This window comes from Meriones unguiculatus, chromosome 10, assembly GCF_030254825.1.
Source record: "Meriones unguiculatus strain TT.TT164.6M chromosome 10, Bangor_MerUng_6.1, whole genome shotgun sequence".
NCBI lineage: Eukaryota > Metazoa > Chordata > Mammalia > Rodentia > Muridae > Meriones > Meriones unguiculatus.
Window position 1 is genome coordinate 40,963,382 of NC_083358.1, and position 26,599 is coordinate 40,989,980.

The following is a 26,599-nucleotide window of genomic DNA, read 5'->3' on the forward strand; positions in this document are numbered from 1 at the left end:
CTCGAGGACGCGCGGGGCGGCGGCGGCGGCGGCGGCGGCAGGGGAGCCGGGCTGCCGGGCGGGCGCGCTCTCGAGGGCGGCGGCCCAGTGTGTCCGGTCGGTGGCGGCGCGGGGAGAGGTGGAGGCGCGGCCCGCGGCGGCGGTGGCGGCGGCGGCGGCGGCGGCGGCAGCTGGCGACCGGGCGCGTTAGACGGGGCCGGGGTCCGCGGCGCGCTCTCCGCCCACAGGTAAGCGGGCGGCCTGGAGGGAGGAGCCGGCTGCGGCCCGGGGAGGGCCGACGGGTCGGCCGCGGAGCCGCGGCGCCTTTGTCTCGGCCTCCCCGGGCGGGCCGGGCCGGCCGCGGCGGCGTGGGGCGGCGGCGGCCGGGCGGGCGCGCCGAGGCGACGGCCCGCGCCCTCGCGCAGCCTTTGTTGTGCGGCCGGGTGTACGGCCAACATGGCGGAGGTCAGCCGCGCGCCGCGCGGGCCGCTGTCGGGCCTCTCCTCGGCGGCTCCGGGCGGGCGGCCTCCCCCGGACCTGCGCCTTCATTGTGAGGGGGAGAACGCAGCCTCCTCCCTTGTTTATGTCGCCACGAGCGAGCGCGCGGACGCCCGCCCGGGCCGCTCCAGCCTTTAAGCAGAAGCCTTGCTCCGCCCAGCTTCCTTTGCGGGATAGTTCGGGGTCCTTCCTCCACGCTCCCACATGCAACTTCGTGTGCGCGCCCTGGGCCGCCGCGGACCGTCGGTTCTTGGGAAGATACGGAATTTGTTTATCCTGGCAGAGGAGTCATATCTGTGCATTGGGAAAATGAGGCCATGTAGCTGACTTGTCGGACAAGGAAGCCGGGAAGGTGGATGTAGGGCAGGGATCCTACTGCCGTCCCTAACGTTGGACGTTTACCATTTCTTGATAGGCGATTGTCAAGGGTGAAATGTTAACCCGTTGAGGCGTTAGGAGCATGGGCTCCGAACTCTGCCCTCCTGCTTTGATTCAAACCCTGCCCCACCGGTTTGTGACCTTGGGCAAGATTCCTAATCTCTTGGTGCTTTATTTTCCTAATCTGCAAAATGGGTCTAATGGAGAGTATTTGCCTCACGCCTGTTGAGAACTGATGAGATGGGAAATAGTTGAAGTGCAGGGAGCCCTTATGTTAAGTGCTTAGCAGATGATTACTGCGAAGGCTCTTGCCTCATAAAATACGCTTATTTTGGCATGGATGCGTTGGAAGTACATGAGCCAAAATATTTGAAACCAGGTTATATAAATTGTTAGTACTTGCGTTTTGCTGTTAAAAAGTGAAAGGATTTGGAGGACAAAATGACATGCTTTCTGAAATGATGGGATTTTGGGACTTGGATGATATGGGATGTGAATAGGTACATTCTGGAATTTGGAAAGTCAAATAAATAAATGACGTTTCCTTTTAGCTGCTTTAGATTATGGATCAGTTCACTTTCAAGGACTTCAGTTACCTAACTTGGAAAAGTGGGACAGTGAATCCCTTTAATTAGTGTAGTTACCTGTGGTGGCACCGTCTCCTTCAGAACCTGCCCTTCGAAGAGCAAAGCTTTGCAGTGACAAATGGAATGGCAGAGTAACTGTCATGGACAGATTGGCCCACGTGGTGGGGATTGTGTTTACCTGTGGGAAAGTTTGTGACTAGTAGAGTTTCTCAAAGTGGATTACATAAATTAACCATACCTTTTTATTTTGGAAATTTAAATTAACAATATAAATTTTGTAATCTGGATAGTTAAGCTTTAAGTTTGTTATGTATGAATTGGTTTAAGAGACCTCTTTTGGCATCTTCGCACCATTTTTGTAACAGTATTTAAAATTGAAATACAGCGTAGCAAATTTGGGGAATTGCAAATTTGTCTGGATACTCTCACAAACGAAAAAGAAAAAATAATTATATTTAGAAACAAATGTAATTCATTTTGCATTAGAATATCTGTTCCCTTAAGTCTTCAGGAAATTCCTTCACCAGAAAGCTGGTCTTGGTGGTAGAAACCTGAACTCATATTACTTGCCAGGAATACCAACATTTGGGAGGCTAAGGCAGGAGAATAGAAAGGTTTTAGGTCACCCAGGACTGTCTAGTAAAACCATGTTACAAAAAAATTGCTGTGTCCTTAATATTTGTAATGCAAAAGAATATTCTATTTGGTAAAAATAAGTTACAAGGGAAATGTCCAGATGAGCCACTATTTTGAAAACCAGTCTTACATAATTAAGGTAACAAAACAAGTTTAGTGACTTTGCATAGTTAAGAGTGCTTACATCTTATTTAATGGTAGTTGATACACTCAATTTTTTTGATACATTAAATTTTTGAAGACTGGACGTTCTCTTAACTGAATGTTTCAGATCTTTAAAACAAAAATAGGTATGTCTATATGTAGTTTATAAAAAATTTAAATGTTGATGCATTTCATTTAGACCTTGCCTTCAGCCATATCTTTATGAAAACTTCAGAGCTCTCCCCTCCTCAGAAACAGCCAAATCTTTACAAAATACCATAAGTTACTGTTAATCGCCTGATGGTAGAGGCCAGAAGAGGGCAATCAGATCTTCTAGATCTGGAGTTACAGCTAATTGTAAACTGCCTGGATGACTGAACTGGGGTCCTTTGGAAGAGCATCGAGTGCTCTTAAGTGAGTCATTTCTCCAGCCCGGGCTTAGCCATTCTTGTGGCTGCCTACCTAGTGTTACCAGTGTAAATGAGCTTTCTAAGAAAACCTGTGAACCTGACTCACAGGGCTTCAGAATGTGTCCCATGTTCCTTGATGTGTTATTCATGAGTACAGAACCTTGCCTGAGCTAGCCCCTTAGAACCTTGCCTGAGCTAGTCCCTTATGTTGCTTATCTGCCTTTTTGATGGGCTGTATGCTTCCAGGTCACTCTCTTTGTTCTAAACTCATAACAGCCTAGTCATCATTAGCTGAGCTCTTCTGAGCTCCCCACATTGAATTGGGTGCTGTCTCTCCATGTTCCCACAGTCCTCTGTCTCTACGGCAATGTCTCCTGAATGCTACTGCTTTTCAATAGTTCTTTGCTTTTCCAAATCTGTATAACCTCTTTGAGATTTAGCCCTGTTCACCTTCTTGTTCAGCACCACATTATTATATAGTTGGTGTTTAGTAAAAGTCAGCGCTAAATGACTAGTATCTTTACATTGACTTAAATAAACTTTTCCAGCCTTATTCCTAGTGTTTAATTTTTGTCCTACATAGTCAAACTAGATTATTTTGTTCCTCGAACACTGTACATTTCTGTAGCACTTTGGTTGTGTATAATTTTCAATGTTTGCTTTTGCTATTTTGGGATGATTAGTTTCTCTGTGCCTTAGTTTCCAAAACTATGTGATCAGCTGTTAGTATATTATTCTACCCACCACCCAGGTCCTACTGTTGAAGGACATTGTAATTGTGTGATTCAAAGAACAGACCGTTAGGAGTCAAACCTGGATGTGTCATCTGTCAGCTGTCTAATATCCTTGAGAACAGAGACACTGCTTACTTCTGCATTGAACAAAACTTCGTAGTGTCAGGAGGGTGGCACGTGCCTTTAATCCCCATGCTCAGGAGGCAGAGGCTTGTGAGTCTCTTGAGTTCAGGGCGAGCCTGATCTACAGGGTGAGTTCCATGATAGGCAGGGATACACAGAAACCCTGTCTCAAAAAACAAACCAACCAATGTACACATAAGTTAAATAATTAAAATTGCAGTAAAATAGTCCTAAATATTAGCAGTTATAGTCTAGTGAGGAAGTAAAATCACACGTTACTTTTTAATGTACTGCATAAGGAGTTGAAGGTAGTTAAGACAGGGTAGAAGGGACAGCTGCCTCTTGGGGTGGTAACATTTAAAGGGAGCCAAAGAAATGGAGCTAGCCTTTTGAAGCTGGGAAGTAGCCTAGTAAAGGTCCTTGAGACTGGAGGAATTTGGAGTGTTCAAGGAACCAGGAGAAAGTCACTGAAATGAAATGATAGATTGAGGAAGCAGGCAAGTGGAGTCAGATTCTGTTGAGTCAGCAAGGAATGTGCATTTTGAGTACTGGCAGAACTGTCAAAAAGGTTTACTTACAGGATAATGCAATCCACTAACTTTTAAAGATCACTTTAGCTATTTGAAGATACTTTGTTATTTCTTATAATTTGTGATAGCTAATTATGATGTGGATTAAAGAGCTGGCAGTGAAGAGGAAGAGAAATAGATATATTTGAGGTATATTTTGGATACATAATAACAGATCTTGCTGATGGGTTAGATATGAGACTTAAGGAAAGGAAGGAATAAGATTTCTGACTAGATTGATTGTGGGTTGTATTACCACTTACCAAGATGAAAAACTGGAGGAGGTGATGAGCCAGGAAGGCAGTAAAATTTAGAGTTCCGATGTGCTTGAGTTGAGATGTCTATGAAATTTGAGGCAGAAGGAAAACCAGAGGCATACACTGGCATAGAAGCCAGATGGGGGCCTAGTAGTGTATGCTTGTGTTGGAGAGACCTGGTCCAAGAGGGAAGTGTAGCATTTAGAAATGAGAAGATGGCAGGTAGGGGTTCTTGAACTCTCAAAGGAGAGAAGTTAGCTTGTAAGCTTGATGGAAAGTAAAGAAGTAGTTTTGCCTTTGGTTTCTGCTGTCTTTTCCGAAAGGTGAGGTAAAACCCTGGGTAAATGCAGGTACTGCATGTGGAAATGGGTTGAATAGCTGAGCAAGGGTGAAAGAGGAGCTGCTACCAAGTGCTTGTTGATGACTCCAGATTGCTGTTCAAGGAGCTCCTAGGAGAATACTAAAGCAATTGAATGATGCAGTTTGGTTTTTAAATGTAAGCTTTTTGGTTAATATTTTACATAACTACATATAGAAAGGTACTCAGATCACGTGCAGGCCTTGAATATTCACAAAGTGAACCCCCCTAGTCTAGCCAGTCCCCCAGGTGAAGATCATTACCAGAACAAGAAACTTTTTTTTTCTCATCTAATTACCACTCCACGCAGAAGGCACCTCTTACCTTTGCCACAGATGGAATTTACTTGTGTTTGAGCTTTCTACGAATGGATAGTGCTGTTTTAGTTCTTGCTGAGTTTGTTCCTGACAAGGTCACCAGGTGTGATGTTGCATCCTAGTACTTATACATCATGTGTGTATGTCTGTGTGTGTGCACACATGCCCCTGCTCGCTCCCAACTGTGTGTGCTTCAATATAAGTCAGTGGGAACTGCAGCTTGGATAATGCTGATAAACTCTGACCAAGTGATTCTGGCTGGCAAGGACTTTTTAAGTTCCACATATTGAGCTTATTTGTATTTTTACTTGTACATTTTTTTGTTTGTTTTGAACAGAGGTTTGGACACATGAACCAGAAGGAGAGAAACTAATCTATTTGTAACAGAGAATACCAGTGAGAACTTTCCCCTCTTTTTTCCTTTTTGGTTTTCTGTGAGAGGTTCTCGTTCTGTAGCTGAACTCCTGGAAGTGGAGTTGTAGGCGGTTGTGAGTTGCCATGTGGATGCTAGGAATCAAATCCAGGTCTCTGCAAGAGCAGTAAGTGCTCTTAAGCAGCAAGCCATCTCTGCAGTTCCCTATTTATTGAAGGTTTTCTCTTTTTACATTTACTTATTTTCAAATTATGTCTGTGTGTGGGTTTGTGCCCTCAGAGGCTGGAGGAGGACGTTGGATCTCATGTAGCTGGAGTTATAGGCTGCTGTGTGCCTGCCCAGTGTGGGTGCTGGGAGCTGAACTCAGATTCTCTGCAAGAACAGACATGTTCCTCACTGCTGAGCCGTCTTTCCAGCTCTAGCCATAAATACTTTAAATGTAATTTTTAAAATCTGAGTGAAATAGGCATTTTCTCATTAAATGATTGATACTTGTTAGTAACTGTTGAGCAGGCTAAATCAAAAGGAGTTTGTGCTTGTAAGTCTTGATATCATATAGCTTGATTCTTAATTGTGATTGTAGGTACATTTGTCCCATGTCCTCTGTGCTGTTTCTATTCTGTATCTTTTTCTCCCTTTCTTTATTATTGTTGTTGTTATTTTGTGGCATTGGGGATTAGGTCTAGAGCCTCAGACACCTAGGCAAGTGCTTTAATCCCTGAGCTATGTACCCAGACACCTGACCAGTTTATTCTTACATATAATACTCTTATGTACCACAATACCCTGTTATCTGAACCACACCTTTGTGTGTGTGTTTGTGTGTGTGTGGGGGGGCAGGATTTCTCTATGTGTAGCCCTGGCTGTCCTGGAACTCCCAGAGATGAGCCTGCCTCTGCCTCCCAAATGGCAGGATAAAAGGTTTGCCCCACTAGGCCAGGCCTTGAAACACTTTCTTAAGGAAGAGCTGTTTTCAGTTTATTCCTTTCTATACATGGAGTTGTAGGCATTTGTGTTCATATACCTTGGCCAACATGTGAATCAGAGGAAAGACCCTTAGAAGAAAATATGCTGGATCACAGATATACAGTTAATATTGTGGAATAAATTGCTTAATTGTTAGATCCTTTTCTATTAAGCATTCCCCAGGGAGTTGGAAAATTTCCCATATTTGACCAAGACTTAAATCTTGGAAAACAAATTTATACCTGTCATTTCCTTACTTTTTTGAACTTTCCCTTTGGTTGAAAAGTTTTATATTATATATAGTTTTCTACTACAAGTTTTCTACTATATATACATATATATATATGTATGTATGTATGTATATGTATGTAGAATTCCAAGGTTTTTATCTGTTTCTGTTTTGTTGTGAGACAGGGTCTCACGGTAGTCCTGGTGGCTAACTGCACTCTCCTGTCTCTGCCCCCCAAGCACACGACTTCAGGTGTGAGCCTTTGTTCCTAGTTTCTACGAGAGTTTTGTTGTGTTAGGATGGACCATAGGGCCTCTCAAATGCCAGGCAAGTGCTCTGTCACTCAGCTTTACAGAAGCCTACTCACAGCCCTCTCCAGGGTTTTCATTTTTAAAGTTTGAGTGTTTGGCTTTTTGTCTGCCTGTCCTGGATGTACCCCTATTGACTGGGGGGACCATAAGAGGGCATTGTATCCTCTGAAACTGGAAGACAGTTGTGATCTGCCATATGGGTGCTGTGAACTTACTGACTTAGGTCCATAGGAAGAATCGCCAGTGCTTTTAACCCTGAGCCACCTCTCCAGTGCTCTGCAAGGTTTTTAAGGAGGACAACTCCCAGGAGAGCTAGGCTTAGCTGATTATGTTTGTGCTTATCTTTGTCTGATTTCCTGCTGTGGATGGAACTCCTGCTGCACTTACTCTTCCCGCTCCTGTGTGTGCGCCTCAGCCTGGCTGCATAGCTTATAATTGGATCAACATAGTGAAGGATGATTTTTTACCTCTTTCCTCACACTATTTAAGTTGTAGTACTTTCTATTTTTATCCTCTTTTCTTTCTTTTTTCTTGTGGGGGGGGAGGGGGAATAGGGTTTCTCTGTGTAGCTTTGACTGTCCTGGAATCACTTTGTAGACCAAGGTGGCCTCCAACTCATAGAGATCCACCTGCCTCTGCCTGCCTGAGACTTGGGATTACAGTCTGTGCTTAAGTTGTATTACAGCTACTACGCTTTGTTTTCAGCTTTACTTTGTTTTCTGTGCTTTGCTGTAACTGTCACCATATCCCTTGCTACTAACGTTCAGCTTACTTGTAGGCTGCAGGCTGTAGGTCAGTGCCTTCCCTGGCCTAAGTTGTCATTCTTAGAGCTTCCTTTACTACACTGAATTCATTTAGGCTTTGTTTACTGAAGTCCCTGTTCCTTCTGGCTTCATTCCCTTAAATTTTAAGAGCTTGTCCAGTCTCCTGAGAACATATGTAGAGGAGGTAGTATTTCAAAATCTTGTGTCATTATTTTGCTCTCAACACTCTGGCATAGTTTTATTTGGATAGATGAGCCTCAGGATAACCATTTTCATCAAGAATTAAAAAAGCAGTACCATATTGCTTTGTAACTGGGTATTGCTGTTTAAAAGTACAGTGCTTCTGTCTTTCTACTTTACCCGTCCAACAAATATTGAGGTTATGCTGTGTGTACCAAATGTTGTTTAAAGTATTTGAGGTACATCATTGAACTAGACAAGTCCATCTTCCAGGTTAGGGTGAATAGGCCTGGAACAATAAACATAAGGAAATTGTATAAAATATGGAAAGTAATGCAGTCTAAGGAATAAACATTAAGGTGACTGGGAAATAAGGAGAAAAGAGAGTTAAGATGTGTAAAGTTTTGGAGTGCACAAAGAGGGGTTAGTATGTATAGGTCCTGGACTCAAAATTAAATTGTTTTTGAATGAGGTGTTTTTCTTGTTGTTTTTTTTTTCGTTGTTGTTGTTTTGTTTTTTGCTTTTATGTGCGTTGGTGTTTTTACTGCATGCATGTTGTGTGAGGGTTTTGGATCCCTGGAAATTTTTGAGCTCCATGTGGGTCCTGGGAACTGAACCTTGGTCCTCTGGAAGAGCAGCCAGTGCTGTTAACCATTGAGCCATTTCTCCAGTTCCCTTGAATGAAGTTCTTTCTTGCTTCATCCTCTGGAGTTGCAGACATGCCCCACCTTAGGTTCCAATTCAAAATAGAGAAACAGGGTTGGTCTCATTGAAGAGGTAATGTATGAAGATTTGAAGTAAATGAAGGAGTTAGCTATGTGGATATCTAGGAGAAAGTTTTTGAAGACAGAAGGTCCAATGGAACAACCTAGCCTTGTAATGGAAGAGTGAGGAGAAAGATGTGACTAAAAACGGCATCATCATACTTGTTTAGGCCCTCAAAGGCCATTTATAGGATTTTAGTTTTTATTGTATGAGCAACCAGGGGAGACTATGGAGCACAGGAATGAGATAATGTGATATAAATTTGAATTGGACTAAGCCTGCTATGCTTGGTGGGTGAATGTGGGAGACAAAGATGGAAAGAGAGGAAGATTGGATTCGGGAGGTATTGTAATCAATCTTCCAGATGAGAAAATAGTTTTAAGCCAGAGAGAGATGTTGAGGGATGGTTAGATTCTTAAGTGATTATTTTAAAGGAGGGGCAGTAAGATTCCCGGTTGTTTTAGGTACATGCATTTAATACCACAGACAGCTGGGTTTTTCTTATTTTTTAAAAATTTTTATTTTTTGAAATTATAATTAACATAATTTAATTTCCTCCTTTCCCTTCTCAACCCTCCCATTCACACCCCCACTTGCTCTCTCAAACTTATGTCCTCATTTTCTTTAGTTGTTTAATTATGTGTATTACATAATACATAAATAAAACATGCTCAGTTTGTATAATGCCAACTATGGTTATTCTCTGATCTCAGAGTTGACCACCTGGTATTGGATAACCAACTGGGGGGGGTGTCTTCTCTGCGCTCAACATTTTTTTCTCCTCTCTGTATGCTGCCATTTGCCTATAGTTATTTCTCTAGGCTTGAGGCTCCCTGTGAATTTTCCTACTTCATGCTAGCATGCCTGTTAGTGCTGTCATTGTTCAGGTCTTGTTTAGGCAGCCGTATAGGGTGTAGCTTCTGACATTTCTAGGCGCCAGTTTGCTTAATTCCTGCTCTTCTCTTTCTCTCTTGGTTTTTTTAGGACAGGGTTTCTCTGTGTAACAGCTTTGGCTGTCCTTGAACTCTCTTTGTAGACCAGGGTGGCCTTGAACTCACAGAAATCCACCCACTTTTGCATCTCAAGTGCTGTGAATAAAGGTGTGTGCCACCACTCCCCTGCTTCTCTGACTCTTAATCTTTCTACCCCCTCTTCTCTAACCTTAGCCTTTAACCCTAACTCTTAGGTGCAGGAATTTTGTTGTAGATATGTCAGTTGGGATTGGGTACCATGCAGTCTCTTGTTTTCTGCATTTTGATTGGTTTTAGTTTTATGTAATGGTCTGTTACTAGGAGAATTTCCTTTAATGAGGGGTGAGAACACTTATCTGTTTGTATAAAGATAAACATTTAGAATGTAATTAGGAATTATGCTAGCTTTGTAAAGTGGCAGTTGTAGATTTTTGTCCAATATTCATGACTTCATTAGCCCTAGATAATTGGCTAGGTTTCCAGGCATGGTTTCCCACTTCTTGAGTGGGCCTTAAGTCCAATTAAAGAGCTGTTGGTTACCGTCAAGATAGTCATGCCACTGCACTCATGTTTTGTGGTTTTGTGGCTTATAGATGTCATAGTTGAGTAGGAGTATTGGATGTTTTTATCCTTTGGAAGCTTGCATGGTACCTTTTGGTACCATGAAAGCTAGTCCTCAGAGAAGGTGAAGCTTTCAGGTTAGATCAGTTCAGGGTTCTAGGTCCTGTATCCAAAGTACATAGTGTCTTCAACAATAGGGACTTACCTTCCACCTCTGGGAGCCCACCAAGGGTAAAACCTGAAATTTTGAGATTGGACAACCCTGACCAACAACTCAATAAGGTTTCTCTTGCATGGTGTTGGATTTTTTGTTAGATACACTAGGGCTCTTGTGGGGATCATTGTCAGCCCAGAAGGAAATTTTTCATTTAAACTATATGTTTATTTATATACAGATTTATATACATATTATGTGTAATTTTAGGTAGATAGATAGTAAATGATTCCCTATGACTTTTTCAACAGCCTTACCCTCCTTCTGTAATTTATCTCCCTCCTCCTGCATAATTAAAGCCCTTCTTCCCATTTTTTCCATTTCTTCTACCAATTTTAATCTGCATTCCCCTCTCTGTTGCTCTTCTTCCCTCTCCATCATAGTCCCCTCTACTTTCCTGGTTTCTGAGGTTATTCCAGGTTGTATACTTCCATCTAAAGTTTTGAAGCTAGGAGCCTCAGATGAGAAAGAACTTTTGCAGCGTTTGTCTTTCTGGGTCTTGGTTATGTCACTCAATTTGATCTTTTCTAATTCTATCCATTAATCTGGCTAGACTCTAGTGAAGATAGAACCTAGAGATACAAGCTTAAGTTCTTGGAAGAATTTAAAAAATCATCCAAGTTAGTGTAAGAAAAGGTGCCTGTAAGTGTAAATTAGGGTGTTTAGAGAAGATTAGTAATCAAAGGACACTGAGAAGAGTTGATATGCTAGAAAGCCACACAGTTAATGAAAAAAGTTTATAAGGCAGGAGGCTCATCTGTAAACTTTGTCACATATTGGTGATAGTTCATGACTTGCAAACTAAATGTACAGAAATTTTGGGTTTCAGTATATTCAGTGTGCTAAATCTTTGTCTTAAGGCAGTTGTGTAATGAACTGTCAGCATGCAGGCAGACTGTTCTGGAGGTCAGAGTACCAAGAGGGGGATAGTTTAGTTGGTAGTGTTTTTGCCTAGTATGAATAAAGCTCTGAGTTTGACCCATAGTACTTAAACTGATCATCGCGTCAAAAGGATCAAGAGTTCAAGATCATCCTAATGAGTTAGAGGCTTGTGTGGACGACATGGAAGCTTGTCTCAAAAACAAAATGAACATAAAAAATTTTATTAGATAGCTAAATGTCCAGGCCAGTTTCCCTCATTGAGCCCAGAGAAATATTTCAAAATCTAGTGTATCTTTGGATTTGGGGATATTTGCATAGGCTTTGTGGGTTAAGCATTTCAATCCTAGAAATCTGAAGTGGTCAAAAAAAAAAAAAAAAAAAACAAAACCCCACATATTTAAGTGTCATATCATTTTGGATTTTAGATTTATGATGCTTTGTGTGTCTATACAAACAGCGTTGGAGTAGAGAATACGTAAAATCCACATAGATTGCATTTCATTTGTGTTGCTAAATAACAGAATACTGCAGTTCACATAGCCTGAATAGAAAAGGAATACCTTCAGATGTCGAGCGTTAGTTTTCTAACCTTTTCCAAAACTTTCTTGAGATAGTGGTCGTAACAGAAAAGGTACCAAATTTATTTTTTCTGGTAAATGGGAAAGGGAAGAATTTATTATGGATTTCCCTGTATTTGTCATTTTAGTTCCTGAAGTTTCATTTATTTGTGATCAAACTGTCTCTAAAATATATGGGAAATTTCAGAGAGAATACATAAAGTTCAAATTTATCTGATGGAATCACTTATTGTCCTGCTTGAGTCATGAATTGCCCTCGTCTAGTTTGTCCATACTGTATGTGCTTGTAACCTACCCATTAGTCAATGAGGAGCCAACTATGTTATCTACCGATAAGATAGCCTGTCATCACACTATAGTAAGCCTGAATACTTGTTTATGTAAAAAGTGGCTGAAGTGGGTTGGAGAGAGCGCAGAAGTTAAGGCATTGGCTTCTCTTTCATGTGGCTCAGGTTTGAGTCCCAGCACCCATGTTCATTCTAGTTCCAGGGTGTTTGAAGCTCACTCTGGCCTCCACAGGCACCAGACACACCTGGTGTACAGATGTATGCACAAGCAAAACATTCATACACACTAGAACTCTTTCGTGTCACTAGACAGGGTTTGTCTGTGTAGCCTTGGCTGTCTTGTACTTGCTTTGTAGACCAGGCTGTCCTTGAACTCACAGAGATCCTCTTGCCTCTGCCTCCTGAGTGCTGGGATTACAAGTGTGCACTAGAATTTTAAGAAAAAGAAAATTCAAACAAATAAGCATATTAATACTAGCAATTAAGGTCTAAGAGTAGTTGTAGTAAAAGTAATAGCTGCTTTCTTTAAATGAAAAGGTAAGTTCTCGATTTAATAGGAAAAATTTTCAGAGAACACATGGAGTAAATTATTGGTAGTCTCTTAACTGTGCCTAATTTTACATTAAACTTTGTCTTATATATTATAATAATATATATTACTTTGTAATATATTATATCTATATCTCTCTCTATATCTCTTTAAAGATGGTTGTGAGCCACCATGTGGTTGCCTGGAATTGAACTCAGGACCCCTTGAGGAGCATCAGACAGTGCTCTTAACCTCTGAGCCATCTTTCCAGCCCTGTAAATGTTTTGTTTGGGGATGTTAATACTTGACTGTAGATGAATTGTGTGTGCTGTGTAGTAGGACTGACTTCTGTGGTGAATATATGGCTCCTCCATTCCCACAGTAAAGCCTGAGATTTGCAGGGTTCCACATACTTTGAGCACCGATACTGCTGGTAGTCATTTAGTTATTCTTGGGTATGGTGTACTGACCAGATCACCTTTGGCTGAAGAAAGACGGTAGGAAGAGGTTTAGGGGATTCAATGATGATGTAACATTTAGCAGGCTTGCTTCTTGGGTTTTGTTTTGTTTTTTTGTTTTTTTTTTTGAGACAGGAGCTCTGACTGGGCTGAGACTCATGTGTCTCTGGGCCTGCTGGGATTAAAGGCATACACTACCATGCCTGGTTTACAGTGCCCTCTTGATGTTTCAAAGGATTCCTTAAAACTGCTTTTTCTTTTTTTCATCATCACCTGTTCCCCTCTCCCAAGAGAGGGTGACTGTGCTTCCTTTACAGCAAAAAAAAAAGGAAAACTGATATTTTCTTAGCCCTCTCCACGCTGACTGTATGCATACTCTTTGTTCTCTTGCTATAGAAGAAGTTCCTTTACTTTCTAAGGCACTGCACATTGTGCACAGGGGCCTCACATGCCGCAGGCACTGTGCTGCTACCAAGCTGCAGCCTGTCCTTTTAGTTTTTGAGATAGGCACTCACTAAGTTACTTAGGCTGGCCTTGAACGTACAATTTTTTTTTCTTTATCATATTTTTATTATTTAAAACAATTTTTGGGTCATTTTTTAATTTACATTTAAAAAATATTTATTCACTTTACATTCCGATCATAGCCATCTCCGTCCCTTCTTCCCCCATCCCTCTCCCTTAGTCCTCAGAATGGGGCACCCTCCTCCCCTTACCAACTTAACGCAGCATATCAAGTCTCTTCTGGACTGCTGCATCCTCTTTCTTTGTGGCCTGGGAAGGACGCCCCACCAGGGGGAAGTGATTGAGGAGCAGGCAACAGAGTCCATGTCAGTGACAGCCCCTGCTCCCCATACTAGTGTACCCATGTAGAGACAGAGCTGCCTATTGGCTACATCTGAGCAGGGGGCCTAGATCCTCTTTAGGCATGGTCCTCCTGAGCCCTGATTAGTTGACTTTGTTGGACTTTGTTGAGTTCCTGTTCCCTCCCAGTCCTTCTGTTCCCCCACTCGTCTATAAGACTCCCTGCGCTCTGCCCAAAGTTTGTGAGTCTCAGTTTCTGCTTCAATCCCCTGGTGGGTGGAGTCTTTCAGAGGACATCTATGGTAGGCTCTCGTCCTGTTCCCTTTCTTCAACAGATTCTGATGTTTATTCTATTTGCCCTTCTGAATGAGAACAAGCATCCTCCCTAGAGTCTTCCTTGTTACTTAGCTTCTTTAGGCCTGTTGATTGTAGTATGGTTTTCCTGTATAATATAGCTAATATCTGGTTATGAGTGAATATATACCATTCATGTCTTTCTGCTTCTGAGTTACCTCACTCAGGAAGATCTTTTCTAGTTCGATCCATTTGCCTGCAAATTTCATGATGTCCTTGGCTTGAACTCACTTTTACTTGTTCTTTGCTCAGCCTCTCATGTAGCTGGGATTACTGGCCAGACCACCAGGCCTGGGTTCATGGGGGAAGTTCTCGTCTGGTTCTTGTTTGAATTAAAAATCGCACTTCACCTCATTGAGAATGTTATTGCTCTGTTTCTTGGGCTCCCCTTTCATTTTTACTAGACTCTAATCCTTACTGTGTTCTGGTATCTTCTATTTACAGACAGAAAAGTGAAAAAGTCTCAGAACTTTCTAGCCTCCATGCACTTGCTTCTCTCTGCGGGCTCCTCCTTAGTGCTACTGTCAGATCACACCCTCTTCATCCTTCTGGGTGACTCTACCCTAGTTCAGAAGTCCCCTCTTGGTGGCCTGGATTAGGGCTTTGTTGTTACTGTTTCCTTACCATGTGATTACTATTGCTGTCTTGCTAAAGGGAATAGGGGGAAACACCACTTTTCTGCTTTACTCTTAAGAACCATAACTTCAGATAGGTTATGGGGTTCATACATGTCAGGCTCTTCAGGACCAGTTGAGTGTCCTGTAATTCAGCTCTACACTCTCTCCCTGAAGTTTGACCCTTCAGGTTAAGCTTTGGGTCTGGAGGTTCGGATGTTAGTCTCAGGTTGTAATTTGCACTCTGACTAACAATACATTGTGGCTGGATATAAAGTAGGGTTTACAGGACTTTCTCTGATTTGGTAGTTAGCTAGGGTGGCTCACAGAATTCTGGGACATAATTTTGCTGATGTCCATTTGTTATAAGTGATACTATAAATAACAGCCAGGTAGAAGAAATGAATAAGGCATTATAGAAGGGAAGGGGCCTGGAACTTCTGTGTCTTCCTCTTGTGTATACCCTCCAGACACTTCACAGAGCCCTCTTTCTGGGAACTAAGCCTTGTCTTGTGGGATTTTTATGGAGGCTTGATTATTTAAACATGACTGATTAAATCATTGGCCTTTTGCAGTCAACCCAACCTTTAGCCAAGTAGTTCCCTTCTTTGAAAGGTCAAGTTTTTGAGAGTGTCAGCTGAGTTCTTGCTCACCAGTTCTGTCCTCTCATTAACCTGTAATCTCCCCTCTTCCCCAAACCATTCATTATCATACAAAGATGTCAAGGATTTTGGCCCCCCACTCTTTCCAAGGTGCTAGGGTTTGCCTCGCTGTGCTGGGCTAAGGCTTCCATTTCTTGTTAATCATTTGATTAGTTTAATTACTTCAATGGTAGTTTTCTCTCCCCATCTCCCCCCCCCCCCCCACAGGTTTTTCTGTAGCCTTGGTTGTCCTGGACTGGCTTTGGCTTTGTAGACCATGCTGGCTACAGATCCACCTGCCTCTGCTTTTCTGAGTGCTGGGATTACAGGGGAGAGAGCCACCTCGTGCTGCTTAATGGTAATTTTTTTTTAAAGGTTCCTTTCATTACTATTGTTTGGTCCTTGCATAGTTAATTGTCTGCTTATTATCATTTTACTACTTTGAAAAATAGGAATAGTCTTAGTTCTTTGAAGAATATTTTTTCCTAACAGTGATTACATTTGAGTTTTTATATGTCCTTTTACTTTGGCTTTTGTTGTACTCCTGTTAATAACTTGATGTTTCCCATTTCAGTTTTTATACTTTGTTATGGCCTTCATGTGAATAGCAGTACTGGCTATACTGAAGGGTTTGTGAAGAATATAGAAGGTCTGTTGGTGGAGTGCTTTCTGGAATGTTTGAGGACCCTGTGTTATTGGACTCAGGGTCATAGCATATACCCCATTAAGCTAGGTTTTTTTTTTTTTTTTTTACCCAGCCTCAATTAACCAATGAAAAGAGCCAAATTAGTAGTGAAAAGCAGAAAGGTGGATTTGTTCAATGTATCCACTTTGGGAAAAGGGACAATGATAAGTGCCTCCTTTCTCTAACTAGAGTTTAAAGGGAAGTGGAAAGATACACCTAATTAAGGAGTGAGGCCAGGTATTGCCCTGTCATTGTCTCTATTCCCAGTCTCCCCGGCAGGGTCTGGGGAATCATCTTAGGGTATCGGGGTTTCAGTAAGAGAGAGGCAGGCACTATCTATGTCTTTAGACCTGCAAGGCAGGCTGATTGTACTTGGGCTAGATCCCCAGAAGTGCAACATAACAAAAACCAAGTAAAACCCAAAAGACATAGTCCAGCTTCAGATCTGCCAAATTAGAGTCCTTATTTTTAACAAGATCCCTCGATGGTTAGTAAGCATAGTGAGTTTGAAAACTAGTGCTTCCAGAGAGAGTAGACTGACTCTTCCTTTAATGAACACTTTCCAGATTCTGGAATGTGTAACTTCTTAGATGACTCACTCTTGTTTTTCTTTTTATTTATTAACTATATTGCAGTATCTCTTTTACATAGTACATATGAGGTTCTGGTTAGGTATTTTTCCGAAGTGGAAGCCTCAAATAGCATATCTTGGGAAGGGCAGGTGCTTCACAACTGTGAGTTGCCTTACAAGTCACTGCGCTCCTTTTCCATAGCAGTTTTCTGTCAGGTCCTTTTCTTGACACACACAGAGACCCAAGGACAACCTATTTAACCTCCTTTGAGAATGGGTCTCATTGACCTGGAACACACCAGTTTAACTAGACTGGCTGGCCCAGGGACACCAGGAATTCTCCTGTCTCTACTTCCTAGTGCTTGGAATAACAAGAAACTCCCCCACGCTTGTCTTTTTAGGTGTGTCAGGGGTTGAACTAGGTCCCCATACTTGCATAAGTGAGCTTATCTGGCAGCTTGTGTAAATTCTTTAATTCGTATCCCCAACATAAAGCATAAATTCATAATTGGGTAGATATAATTTTATTAGCTGTTTTTGCCACTTGGAATTTGAATTCAAGGTCGTGTAGCCAGACCAATTCAAACTATTTTGGAGACCTGTTGTTGTTGTTTTTTTTTTTTTTTAGTCTAAAAGGAGAACAGAGGGCTCAATAGGCTAAAAAGTTACATAGGTGTTGCCTTAGTTGGTTTATACTATGTAGACATCATCATAAGATGGTGGTTAAGTCCTATGGCATGCTCCCTTTAACCGTAGTAAAGGTGGCTGCCAGCCATGTCACTGTTACTTAAAAGGTCTGTGTTTGTTTGTTTGTTTTTTTTTTTTTTTTGTAGCTATTTTTAAAGGCCTATTTCTTAAAACAGTAGTCGAATCCAGCTAGTCAGTGGTGGCATACACCCTTAATTCCAGCACAGAGGCAGAGGCAGGGGGATCACTGTGAGTTCTGGGACATCCAGGGCTACACAGAGAAACCCTGTCTCAAGCAAACAAACAAAAGAGTTGAATTCAAATTACATATACAGTGTATTCTAAACAAGAATTGAATCACATTAGTAAGTTGTAGCATATTATGAAAAATCCATGTATAGATTTTAAACCATAAGCCTTTTGTTATCGATCTAAAGTCAAGTTTTGTTACAGATTTTATAGATTTTTTTTAACCATCCTGAAATAGAGTTTACAGCATTGTCTTAAGAGATTTTTTTTTTTTAAACAGAGTGTAGAGAAATTGTAGAGATAAAAGTTTTGTTTTGATTTTTGGAGACATGGTTTCTTTGGCTGTCCTGGACTCTCTTTGTAGACCAGGCTGGCTTTGTACTCAACATCAATCCACCAGCTCCTTGAGTGCTGGGATTAAAGGCGTGCACTACCACTCTGGTAGAGATAAAAGATTTTTAAGAGTGGGACGTAGGCTGGGTGTGATGTGGGCCACCTGTGATCCCAGCACTCTGGGAGGCAGAGGCAGGTGGATCTTTGATTTGAGTTCAGGACAGCCAAGGCTACACAGAAAAACCATTTTTGGAAAAACAAAGCAACCCCTCCCAAACAAAACAAAACAAACAATAGTGGGAAGTAGAAGAAATGTAGACCAGAGCAAATTTAGGTTTAGGTATAAGTAATTTTGGGATCGTTTATTTATGCTGTGGCTATTGGAAATCAAGTGTGCTGATTTTTGGCCATTGATCTATACTGAGGCCAAGCTGTTTGTAGTCTGAGGAGAAAGAGAGGGCCAAAAAACAAACAAACAAACAAACAAACAAAAACAACACACACCAACCCAATACAAAACAAAAAACTCCGACAATTCTATAAGCTCCAAGAAGAACTGATGGGGGAGCTCATTGTAGTGGCCCGGTTTGGCTCATTTTAGAGAAGCTGCTGGAGGAGTTCCGCTAGAGGGAGGGGCGTGCTACCAGGCTTAAGGAAGAGACAGAACAGACAGCTGAGAGCGGAGAGGAAACTTTAGGAGGAAACTGAGAGCGGAAGCTGCACAGAGATAGCTTAGTGGGATTACAGTTAGTTACTAAGGGGAGGCAAGAGAAATCTAGCTGAGCTGAGGCGGGTGGTGTCATTGTGACTTTCTATCCAGAATGTACCCAAGCTGAATGCAAGCTTGGTAGAGAGAAAAATTCTTCCAAACCACAGAGGAGAGGTGTTTATTCCCTTGTGACTGGGGCCCTATTAGGGCGAGAGGAGCTTTCTGTGGCAGACAAGTGTGGCTTTTGTAGTAATAGACAAAGCAGGCAGCTTGGTGTGACACTTACCCAGCAGAGAGAGATGAGAGAGTAGGGAAAAAGGGAGATGATTTATGTCTTTAGTAGAGAGACCCTGAAAGGTGCCACAGATCAGAGTGGAGAGGTGAGTGCCCAGATGGGTGCCTTGGGAGGGTGTAGAAGGCTCTATTGGAGCCGGAGAGACATAGACGGGGAGAGGAATGGTTAGAGTGTGTGGAGGGGAGAAGTAGCTAAGAAGGTGGACTCTAGAATTTGGGATCAAATTTGATGGATGGCAGGAGCCAGTCAGTAGAAACAAATGATCAGTGTATAGGAGAGTCAGGTCAGCAGCTTGGTTCAGAGAAGCCAAGTTCCTAGGAAGAGAGCTCATGTATGCCAGTCTCATGGATTCAGCACCAGATGAATGAAAAGGGGAAGGACATGACTGCTTCTCCGTGTGGTAGAGAAAGTTTGTTACAGATCCGAGGGAGAGCATAGCCAGAAGCTGGGACATCTGGGAGAGTCCAGAGCGGGGCAGTGTGAAGAGGGGAGAGCTATGAGAGTTAACCGAAACGTTGGGAACGGCAGCGCAGCCCCTGGGCTGGAGGAGTTTAGGATAAGGGTGGGGTGTGCCAGCCATATTCTCTAACAGGTAGGGACTGAGGGGCTCTGGGAGAACCTGGCAGCCAGGTCTGCTTTGATGTGTTAAATAGGCACCTCAGCCAGTTGTCCCTTGTTTTAGACCTAATGCCACCGATCTAGATTTATCCCCCCCCAGTGATACTTTTATAGTAAGTAATGTAGTTTCTAAGAATTTTGGGGAAATTAAGAGGGGGTAAATAGTCTTTACATTTTACCTTTTTTTTTTCCTCTTCTCTAAATAAAGAATGCAGGCTTGGAGAGATAAGAACACTTGCCTGCTCTAGTATCCTGGGTTTGTTTCCCAGCATCCACCTAGTGGCTCACAGCTGTCCATACTCCAGTTCCTGGGGATCCTGTGTCCACCAGTGGCCTCTGCTGGCATCATGCATGTAGGTGGCGTGTATATACACATGCAGGCAAAACACTCATTAACAAATGTTTATGAGCTGGAGACATAGTTCAATTGGTAGAGCGCTTGCTTAGTTTTTCCAAAGGCACGGTACCACATAAAAAAGCTAGGTGTGCTGAGCAGTCCCAGTGCTCACTGGGAGGTGGTGGAAGCTGGAAGATCAGAAGCTCAAGGTCATCTTCAGGCTTTTAGAGTTCAATCCTAGGTAGTCTAGGATTAATGCGTGAGCCCTGCCTCAACAAACAAAACACTACCAAATCTAACAGTGACTAAATAAATGCTCTGAAAATATGAAGACAGAATTAAAGGCATTAATACTATTTTTTCCTGTTTAGATTATAGCTGTTTAAGCTTTTTGCCAAAATAGGCTTGAGATGTACAATTTAGAAAGTCTTAAGTTGCATTTCTGTTTTTAAAGATGTTTAGTGTAGTCTAGTACTCAATCAAGTAAGGTGAAAGGTGGGCAAAGCAGTTGGAGTTGAAGTTGCTGAAGTAGTAAAACCCATTGTATTGGATGCTGCTCACTGCCAGTTTTTGGTTGTATTTGAAGGTTGTCCTAAGCATGATGTAATACCAGCTTGAACCTTTGAAGCGCCAGCTGACACCATCCAGGTCTGAGGTGCACAGGATTTTAATGGGGCAAGGGTAATGCTTGTCTAAAAACAAGGCAAGCTATGCTAGTTTAATGAGGCCAGTTAAAATTTTCCCAGAGTGGGATATGAGTATAATCTCAATTTGGAGGTAGAAGTACATTTTTATGTGTTCTGAGTATGTTTAGGATTCTCACTGCACTGGAAAGGAGGCATTTAAAATAGGCTGGCACACAAATGGCAGAGTTAGATTCGAGGAAAAAGGGTCTTTTAAGCCTTGAAGAATTGAGTGAGCTGGGGACAGTGCAAACTTGGTAATTCACAGGATTGCGTTTGGAATGCTTGCCTGGCTGTGTACGTCTCTTCATCCCTGTGTGATTCCTACCCTGGATCCTTATGAAACAACACTGAGATCTTAACCTCCGGAAACATGTACTACCAGACTGCTGCCAAATGCACAGGCTTCATGTTGCCGGTGGCGCCAGAGCTGCTCAGGTGGTCTGTGGGGTGGGGCTTGAGGAGAAGCCCCTCCCCTAGCTAGGCCCTGCCCGGAGTCTGCCAGGTGTTGTAGCCTAAGTCGTAGGAAGCCAGAGCCGCAGGCCTTCTTTTGCTGGCTAAGCTGTAAGATCACTAGTTTAAGACACCCAGTTCATGAGAGGTGTGGTCCCTCCTGGGGACAGACTGAATGGAAGTTAGCAGTTTAGGAGGGGACTCTGCTGCAGGCTGGCCTTGGGGGTTGCAGGAACCTGACGCCTGGCTTCTCATGACCTGGAAGCGGCCTTCACTCTTAAAGCATTCCTGGAAGGGAGTCCTGCTCACATGCTTGCCAACGGTTAGGACCAGGACCAGGAAGAAGAAAGGTACCGACAGAAAAGCATCTGTTTCCTCCAAGACAGAAACTCCACTGCCGGAATCCGGGACATCTGGTTTAGGCTACGGAGCTGTGTCTGGCTCTGTGAGGTCGGCAGTGAGGTTTCAGTGGAGCTGCTGCAACTCCGATTTAAGTCAAGCTTCAGGTGTGTAACGACTTCTGCAGACCTGTCCTTGGCTTCTGCGGCAGGGCTGATGCATGGTTGAGAGTGTTTGTGGCTCAAGATGGAGCCCGTTCTATCTTTCTAACTCCATAATGGTGTAGCAATTTTCTATGCTGTAATAGCTCTGACCACATTTTGTTTATCAGGCTGAACAGAAATCAGTATGCTTTCTACAATGTAGGAAGATAATAAAATATGTTGTAATGTGAACCTGAACTTAGGCTGATAAGTGCTAGAGGTATTTTGCTAGGTTTAGGCACCCAGCTAGTGTTTTTCTTGTGAACTTGGCTATATTGTGTTTAAATATAAACTGAGCTCTTTGATGTGACCTGAACTCTGTTTTCAAGGAATCACTTTACAATTACCGTGTTCCTTTAAGTGATCTACACTTAACATGGTGGAGTAGATGGGAAACCAACTACTTTGGTCATTCCAAGTCCATTGTTTCACAGGTGACCTAGAAATGGACAAATCATCTACATAAAAGGATCTGCTTAGATTGAAACCAGTTTACAGAAGTTTACAAAGCGCCCTTTTCTTTGTGATACCTGCATCACAGGCTTCAGATGATGAGAGTTAATTTATGTTCCTACCATGAGCCTGAGTATTGTGATGGAGTTTTGTTACACTGTGTGTGTATCACAGGCAGGCTAAGCATTTGTTAATACTTTTCTGCCCTTTGAACTTGAGAATATTGCTTTAGTAACAAAAGAAAACAAAATTAAACCTCCAGTGCTGCTCCTAGCCCCCTTATTTATAGTGTCTACTGTCTACTGCAGTCTAGAATTCCAGTTGTATTGACTTGGCTACATTTGTAACCACTATTTTTGAAACATTAAGGTCTTTACAACACTATGATGATAACTGGGAGGAAATGCTCTATTAAGTATTTAATGTAGACTCAGGGAGTATACTGTTAGAACATTGATCTTTTGTCAGCCTCTGAGACAAATTGTGTCGCATCCCACAGAAGCAGAGTCCTGGGGAAAGGAGCTTATTTTGCATGATCTTTACTAGCTGGTCCTTTCTCCGGATGACTCGGATGTCCTGTGTATATTTATGGTGGATGCTGCAGCCACATGAGGGAATCAAAGGACCCAGGGAATTCTTTGCTCATCTGTATCCAGTGTTTTTTGTTTTGTTTTGTTTTTGTGATGCTTTTACCCTTATTTCCTTTGTCTTTTTCTGAGTTTCCTTTCCCCTTGTACTTTATATGAGATTTGTACTGCAGAATGGAAGTAGAATAAGGACTTTCTTAAATACCAGACCAATAACTTTTATTGAAGTATGGCTCTCCATATCTCCCTATTTCTTCAACCTTAAAGTGGGCACTAATTGATAGGAGACAAAAGTGATTGATACCTAGCTGATTTGAAAAAAGGCTTGGAAGATGGCTGCAGGTGGATATTGCGATGACCATGACTTTTTTCCCAGTGAACTCAGCCATATACCCAGAACACACTTACAGAAGATTCTGTTCATTGATGGGAAGAGGTGCCCTGGCACTGATGGTCTTTGGTGTATGAACTAAGCTATGAGTGAGCTCAGACTTTTGAGAAGAACTGGATGGAGGTGGAGACTCAGGGAAAAAAAGTTCAGCCTAAATAGATTTTATATTGAATTTAAGTAGTTCTTCTTTTAAAAGAAATTTGTTTTTGTGTGGGTGGGTGTTTTGCCTGTGTGTATGTCTGATCACCAGATGTATGCAGTTCCCTCTCTTGAGATGCCAGTTTGGGTGCTAGGATTTGAACCCTGGTCTCTGGAAGAGCAGTCAGTGTTCTTAGCCATCTCTGGGCCATCTCTCCAACCTCCAGCCCTGTATTTATGTTCTTTATTTTTGGTTTTTCAAGATGAGATTTCTCTGTGTTGGCCTGGCAGGCTGGCCTCGAATTCAGAAATCCACCTGCTTCTGCCTCCCAAGTGCTGGGATTAAAGGCATGCGCCACCACTTCCTGGGTTTGTTTGCGTTCTAACACTGCCCGAGTTTGTAGGTCTTTAGTTAATGTTTGGGAGTCTTTTTTGAAAGTGGGTCTTACTATGTAGTCGTGGCTGGCCTGGAACTCTCTGTATTTAGACCAGGCTGATCTTGAACACAAACATACCCACCTGCTTCTGCCTCTGAAGGGATTAAAGTGCATGGCCATCATGCCTAATGCCTTTCTTATTCTATGTAGTCCACCCAGAGATTTTCAGTTCTTTTTAAAACAGAAAGGTATTTTAAACATGCTATAGAACATTTTGGAAATATGATTTACTCATTATATAACACCTTTAGCATGTAATTTTTATTTTATTTATATATGGGTTTAGAACCATGTTTATTTAACTTTATGCTTTTGCTCACGTAAGTTTTCTGGGATGTTTTACAAGTATTTCTGATATGTATACATTATTTATAAATGTGTTATAGTTTCTCTCCTGCCTCCTTTTATTTTCTTCTTTGTCTTTACAGAAATGAGCCGTCAGACTGCTACAGCACTACCCACTGGCACCTCAAAGTGTCCACCATCTCAGCGGGTGCCTGCCCTGACTGGCACAACTGCATCCAACAATGACTTGGCGAGTCTTTTTGAGTGTCCTGTCTGCTTTGACTATGTGTTGCCCCCCATTCTTCAGTGTCAGAGCGGCCATCTTGTTTGTAGCAACTGTCGCCCCAAACTTACATGTTGTCCCACCTGCCGGGGCCCGTTGGGATCCATTCGCAACTTGGCTATGGAGAAAGTGGCCAATTCAGTACTTTTCCCTTGTAAATACGCCTCTTCTGGATGTGAAATAACTCTGCCGCACACAGAAAAGGCAGAGCACGAGGAGCTCTGTGAGTTCAGGCCTTACTCCTGCCCCTGCCCTGGTGCTTCCTGTAAGTGGCAAGGCTCCTTGGATGCTGTCATGCCCCATCTGATGCATCAGCACAAGTCCATTACAACCCTGCAAGGAGAAGATATAGTTTTCCTTGCCACAGACATTAACCTTCCTGGTGCTGTTGACTGGGTGATGATGCAGTCTTGTTTTGGCTTTCATTTCATGTTAGTCTTGGAGAAACAAGAAAAATACGATGGTCACCAGCAGTTCTTCGCAATTGTACAGCTGATAGGAACACGCAAGCAAGCTGAAAATTTTGCTTATCGACTTGAGCTAAATGGGCATAGGCGGCGATTGACTTGGGAAGCGACTCCTCGTTCTATTCATGAGGGAATTGCAACAGCCATTATGAATAGTGACTGCCTAGTGTTTGACACCAGCATTGCACAGCTTTTTGCAGAAAATGGCAATTTAGGCATCAATGTAACTATTTCCATGTGTTGAAACGGCAATCAAATACTTCTGGCCAGTGTTTAAAATTTACATTTGACTTCACAGAGAATAAGGCACCCATCTGCTTGCCAACCTAAAACTCTCCTGGTAGGTAGAAGCTAGACACATGAAGGTAAATAAAAGAAAGGCTGTTAATACAGGAAACAGTTGCATGTAGTAACACTAATATATTTAAAAATAATTCAACAGTAAACCACTGAAAATATATATATATACCCAAGATGGGCATCTTTTGTATTAAGAAAGGAAACATTGTAAAATATTTCTGAACTTTGTGTTTGTTGTAGATTGATTGTATTGTTGACAACAGTTGTTGGGGGTGTGTGACTGTGCGCGCATGCGTGCACGTGTATGGTTGGTTTTCCTGTAACTGACAAGCCATCTGCGTGGTCATGTACCACTGCTTTCCCCTTGTGAGTCAATACATAGTGCTGCTGTGGGGTTTTTTTTTTTTTTGTTTGTTTGTTTGTTTTTGGTGTGTGTGTATTTGCTAATTTTTATTCTAGTTTTTCATTAAATAAATTTGACTTTCTTTTATGTAATTCAGGTTTTTCTCACTTTTGTACCTTTTAAGTTAGTCTTTTTGATATTCATAATTGCTTATGTCAGAAGTTTGTGTTCAGTACATACTTTCTTTTCCTTCAATCAGTTTATTAGAAATACTTGTAATTCAGCCCTTTTTTGAAAATAGGAATTCCAGAAAGGAAAGGTAACAGCAGAACAGCTAAAACAAGTATAAGATGGTCTTGTCTCTCACTCATCGCTCTCCTGTATGAGCCACACCATCAGGCTGATTCTTTGAAAGGTTAAGTTAGGGAGTAAACTCTGATTTATATAAAAGTTAAACAAAATCAGGCTTCTCCTCTCTTCAAATGTCTTGGGCGAATCACATGTTTCAATTGGTTCTTGTATTTATTGGTTTGGCAAAAGAGTGCATCATCATACACAGTATTTGTAATTAAAGTAAATCATTTGTTTTTTAAAAAAAGGCAGTTTGCAGAAAATGTTTTTGGTCTTTTATAATTCTCATTAAAAGATTATCTGGCAAATTAAAAAAATCTTAATGTGTTTACTTTAGCTCTAGGTTGGTTTGTTTGTTTTTTCCTGGAGCTGAGGACTGAACATGGGCCTTAGCAGTTGCAAGCATTCTAGCACTGAGCTACAATCCCCAACCCCTTAGCCCTAAGTTTGATAAAGTCCAAAGGTATTTTTCTGTTCCAGTTTGTATTTTAGAGCACAAGAGTATATGACACTGTTTTGTTGACATATATTAGTTTTATTGTGAAGCACGGAAAAGACTTGGGCACCTCCCCCTCCTATTTTGATTCCCACAAGGACATTAGGGGTATGGCTAATTAATGACGATCGCTCTTTTCCTTTATAAGAGTGAGTTATGTTATCATTTCATAGCTCCAGTGGTGGTCTTGACTGTGCACTGTGACTTCCAAGTTCCAAAGTACTATTTTACCTCTACCCAACCTAACCAGCTGTCCTACTTTGGGACCAGTTTCCTAATGTGTTCACTGGGGTAAAGTTATGGTGAGTATGTAAAGGGTTAAATGAGGAACAAGTACTTGAACCTGAAACAGTGCTTCAGCAGAATATAAGCATCCAACTAATATGGGATCCTAGATTTTACCTTCAGTGTCATGTTCCTAGTTATACTCGGGTA

At 42.0% G+C, this 26,599-nt stretch overlaps 1 protein-coding gene across 1 annotated transcript; it reads left to right on the forward strand.

Moving 5' to 3' along the window:
- On the forward strand, positions 1-25,469 carry Siah1 (siah E3 ubiquitin protein ligase 1). Its single transcript, XM_021656656.2, has 2 exons — positions 1-227; positions 24,068-25,469. Exon 2 carries the CDS (start codon positions 24,070-24,072, stop codon positions 24,916-24,918), a length of 849 nt encoding a protein of 282 aa, XP_021512331.1. The 5' UTR covers positions 1-227; positions 24,068-24,069; the 3' UTR covers positions 24,919-25,469.
- The last annotated feature ends 1,130 nt before the right edge of the window (positions 25,470-26,599 follow it).

Bases quoted from the DNA above. Each gene is read 5' to 3' on its own strand.
- Siah1 (XM_021656656.2), top strand. From the start codon at position 24,070: ATGAGCCGTCAGACTGCTACAGCACTACCCACTGGCACCTCAAAGTGT.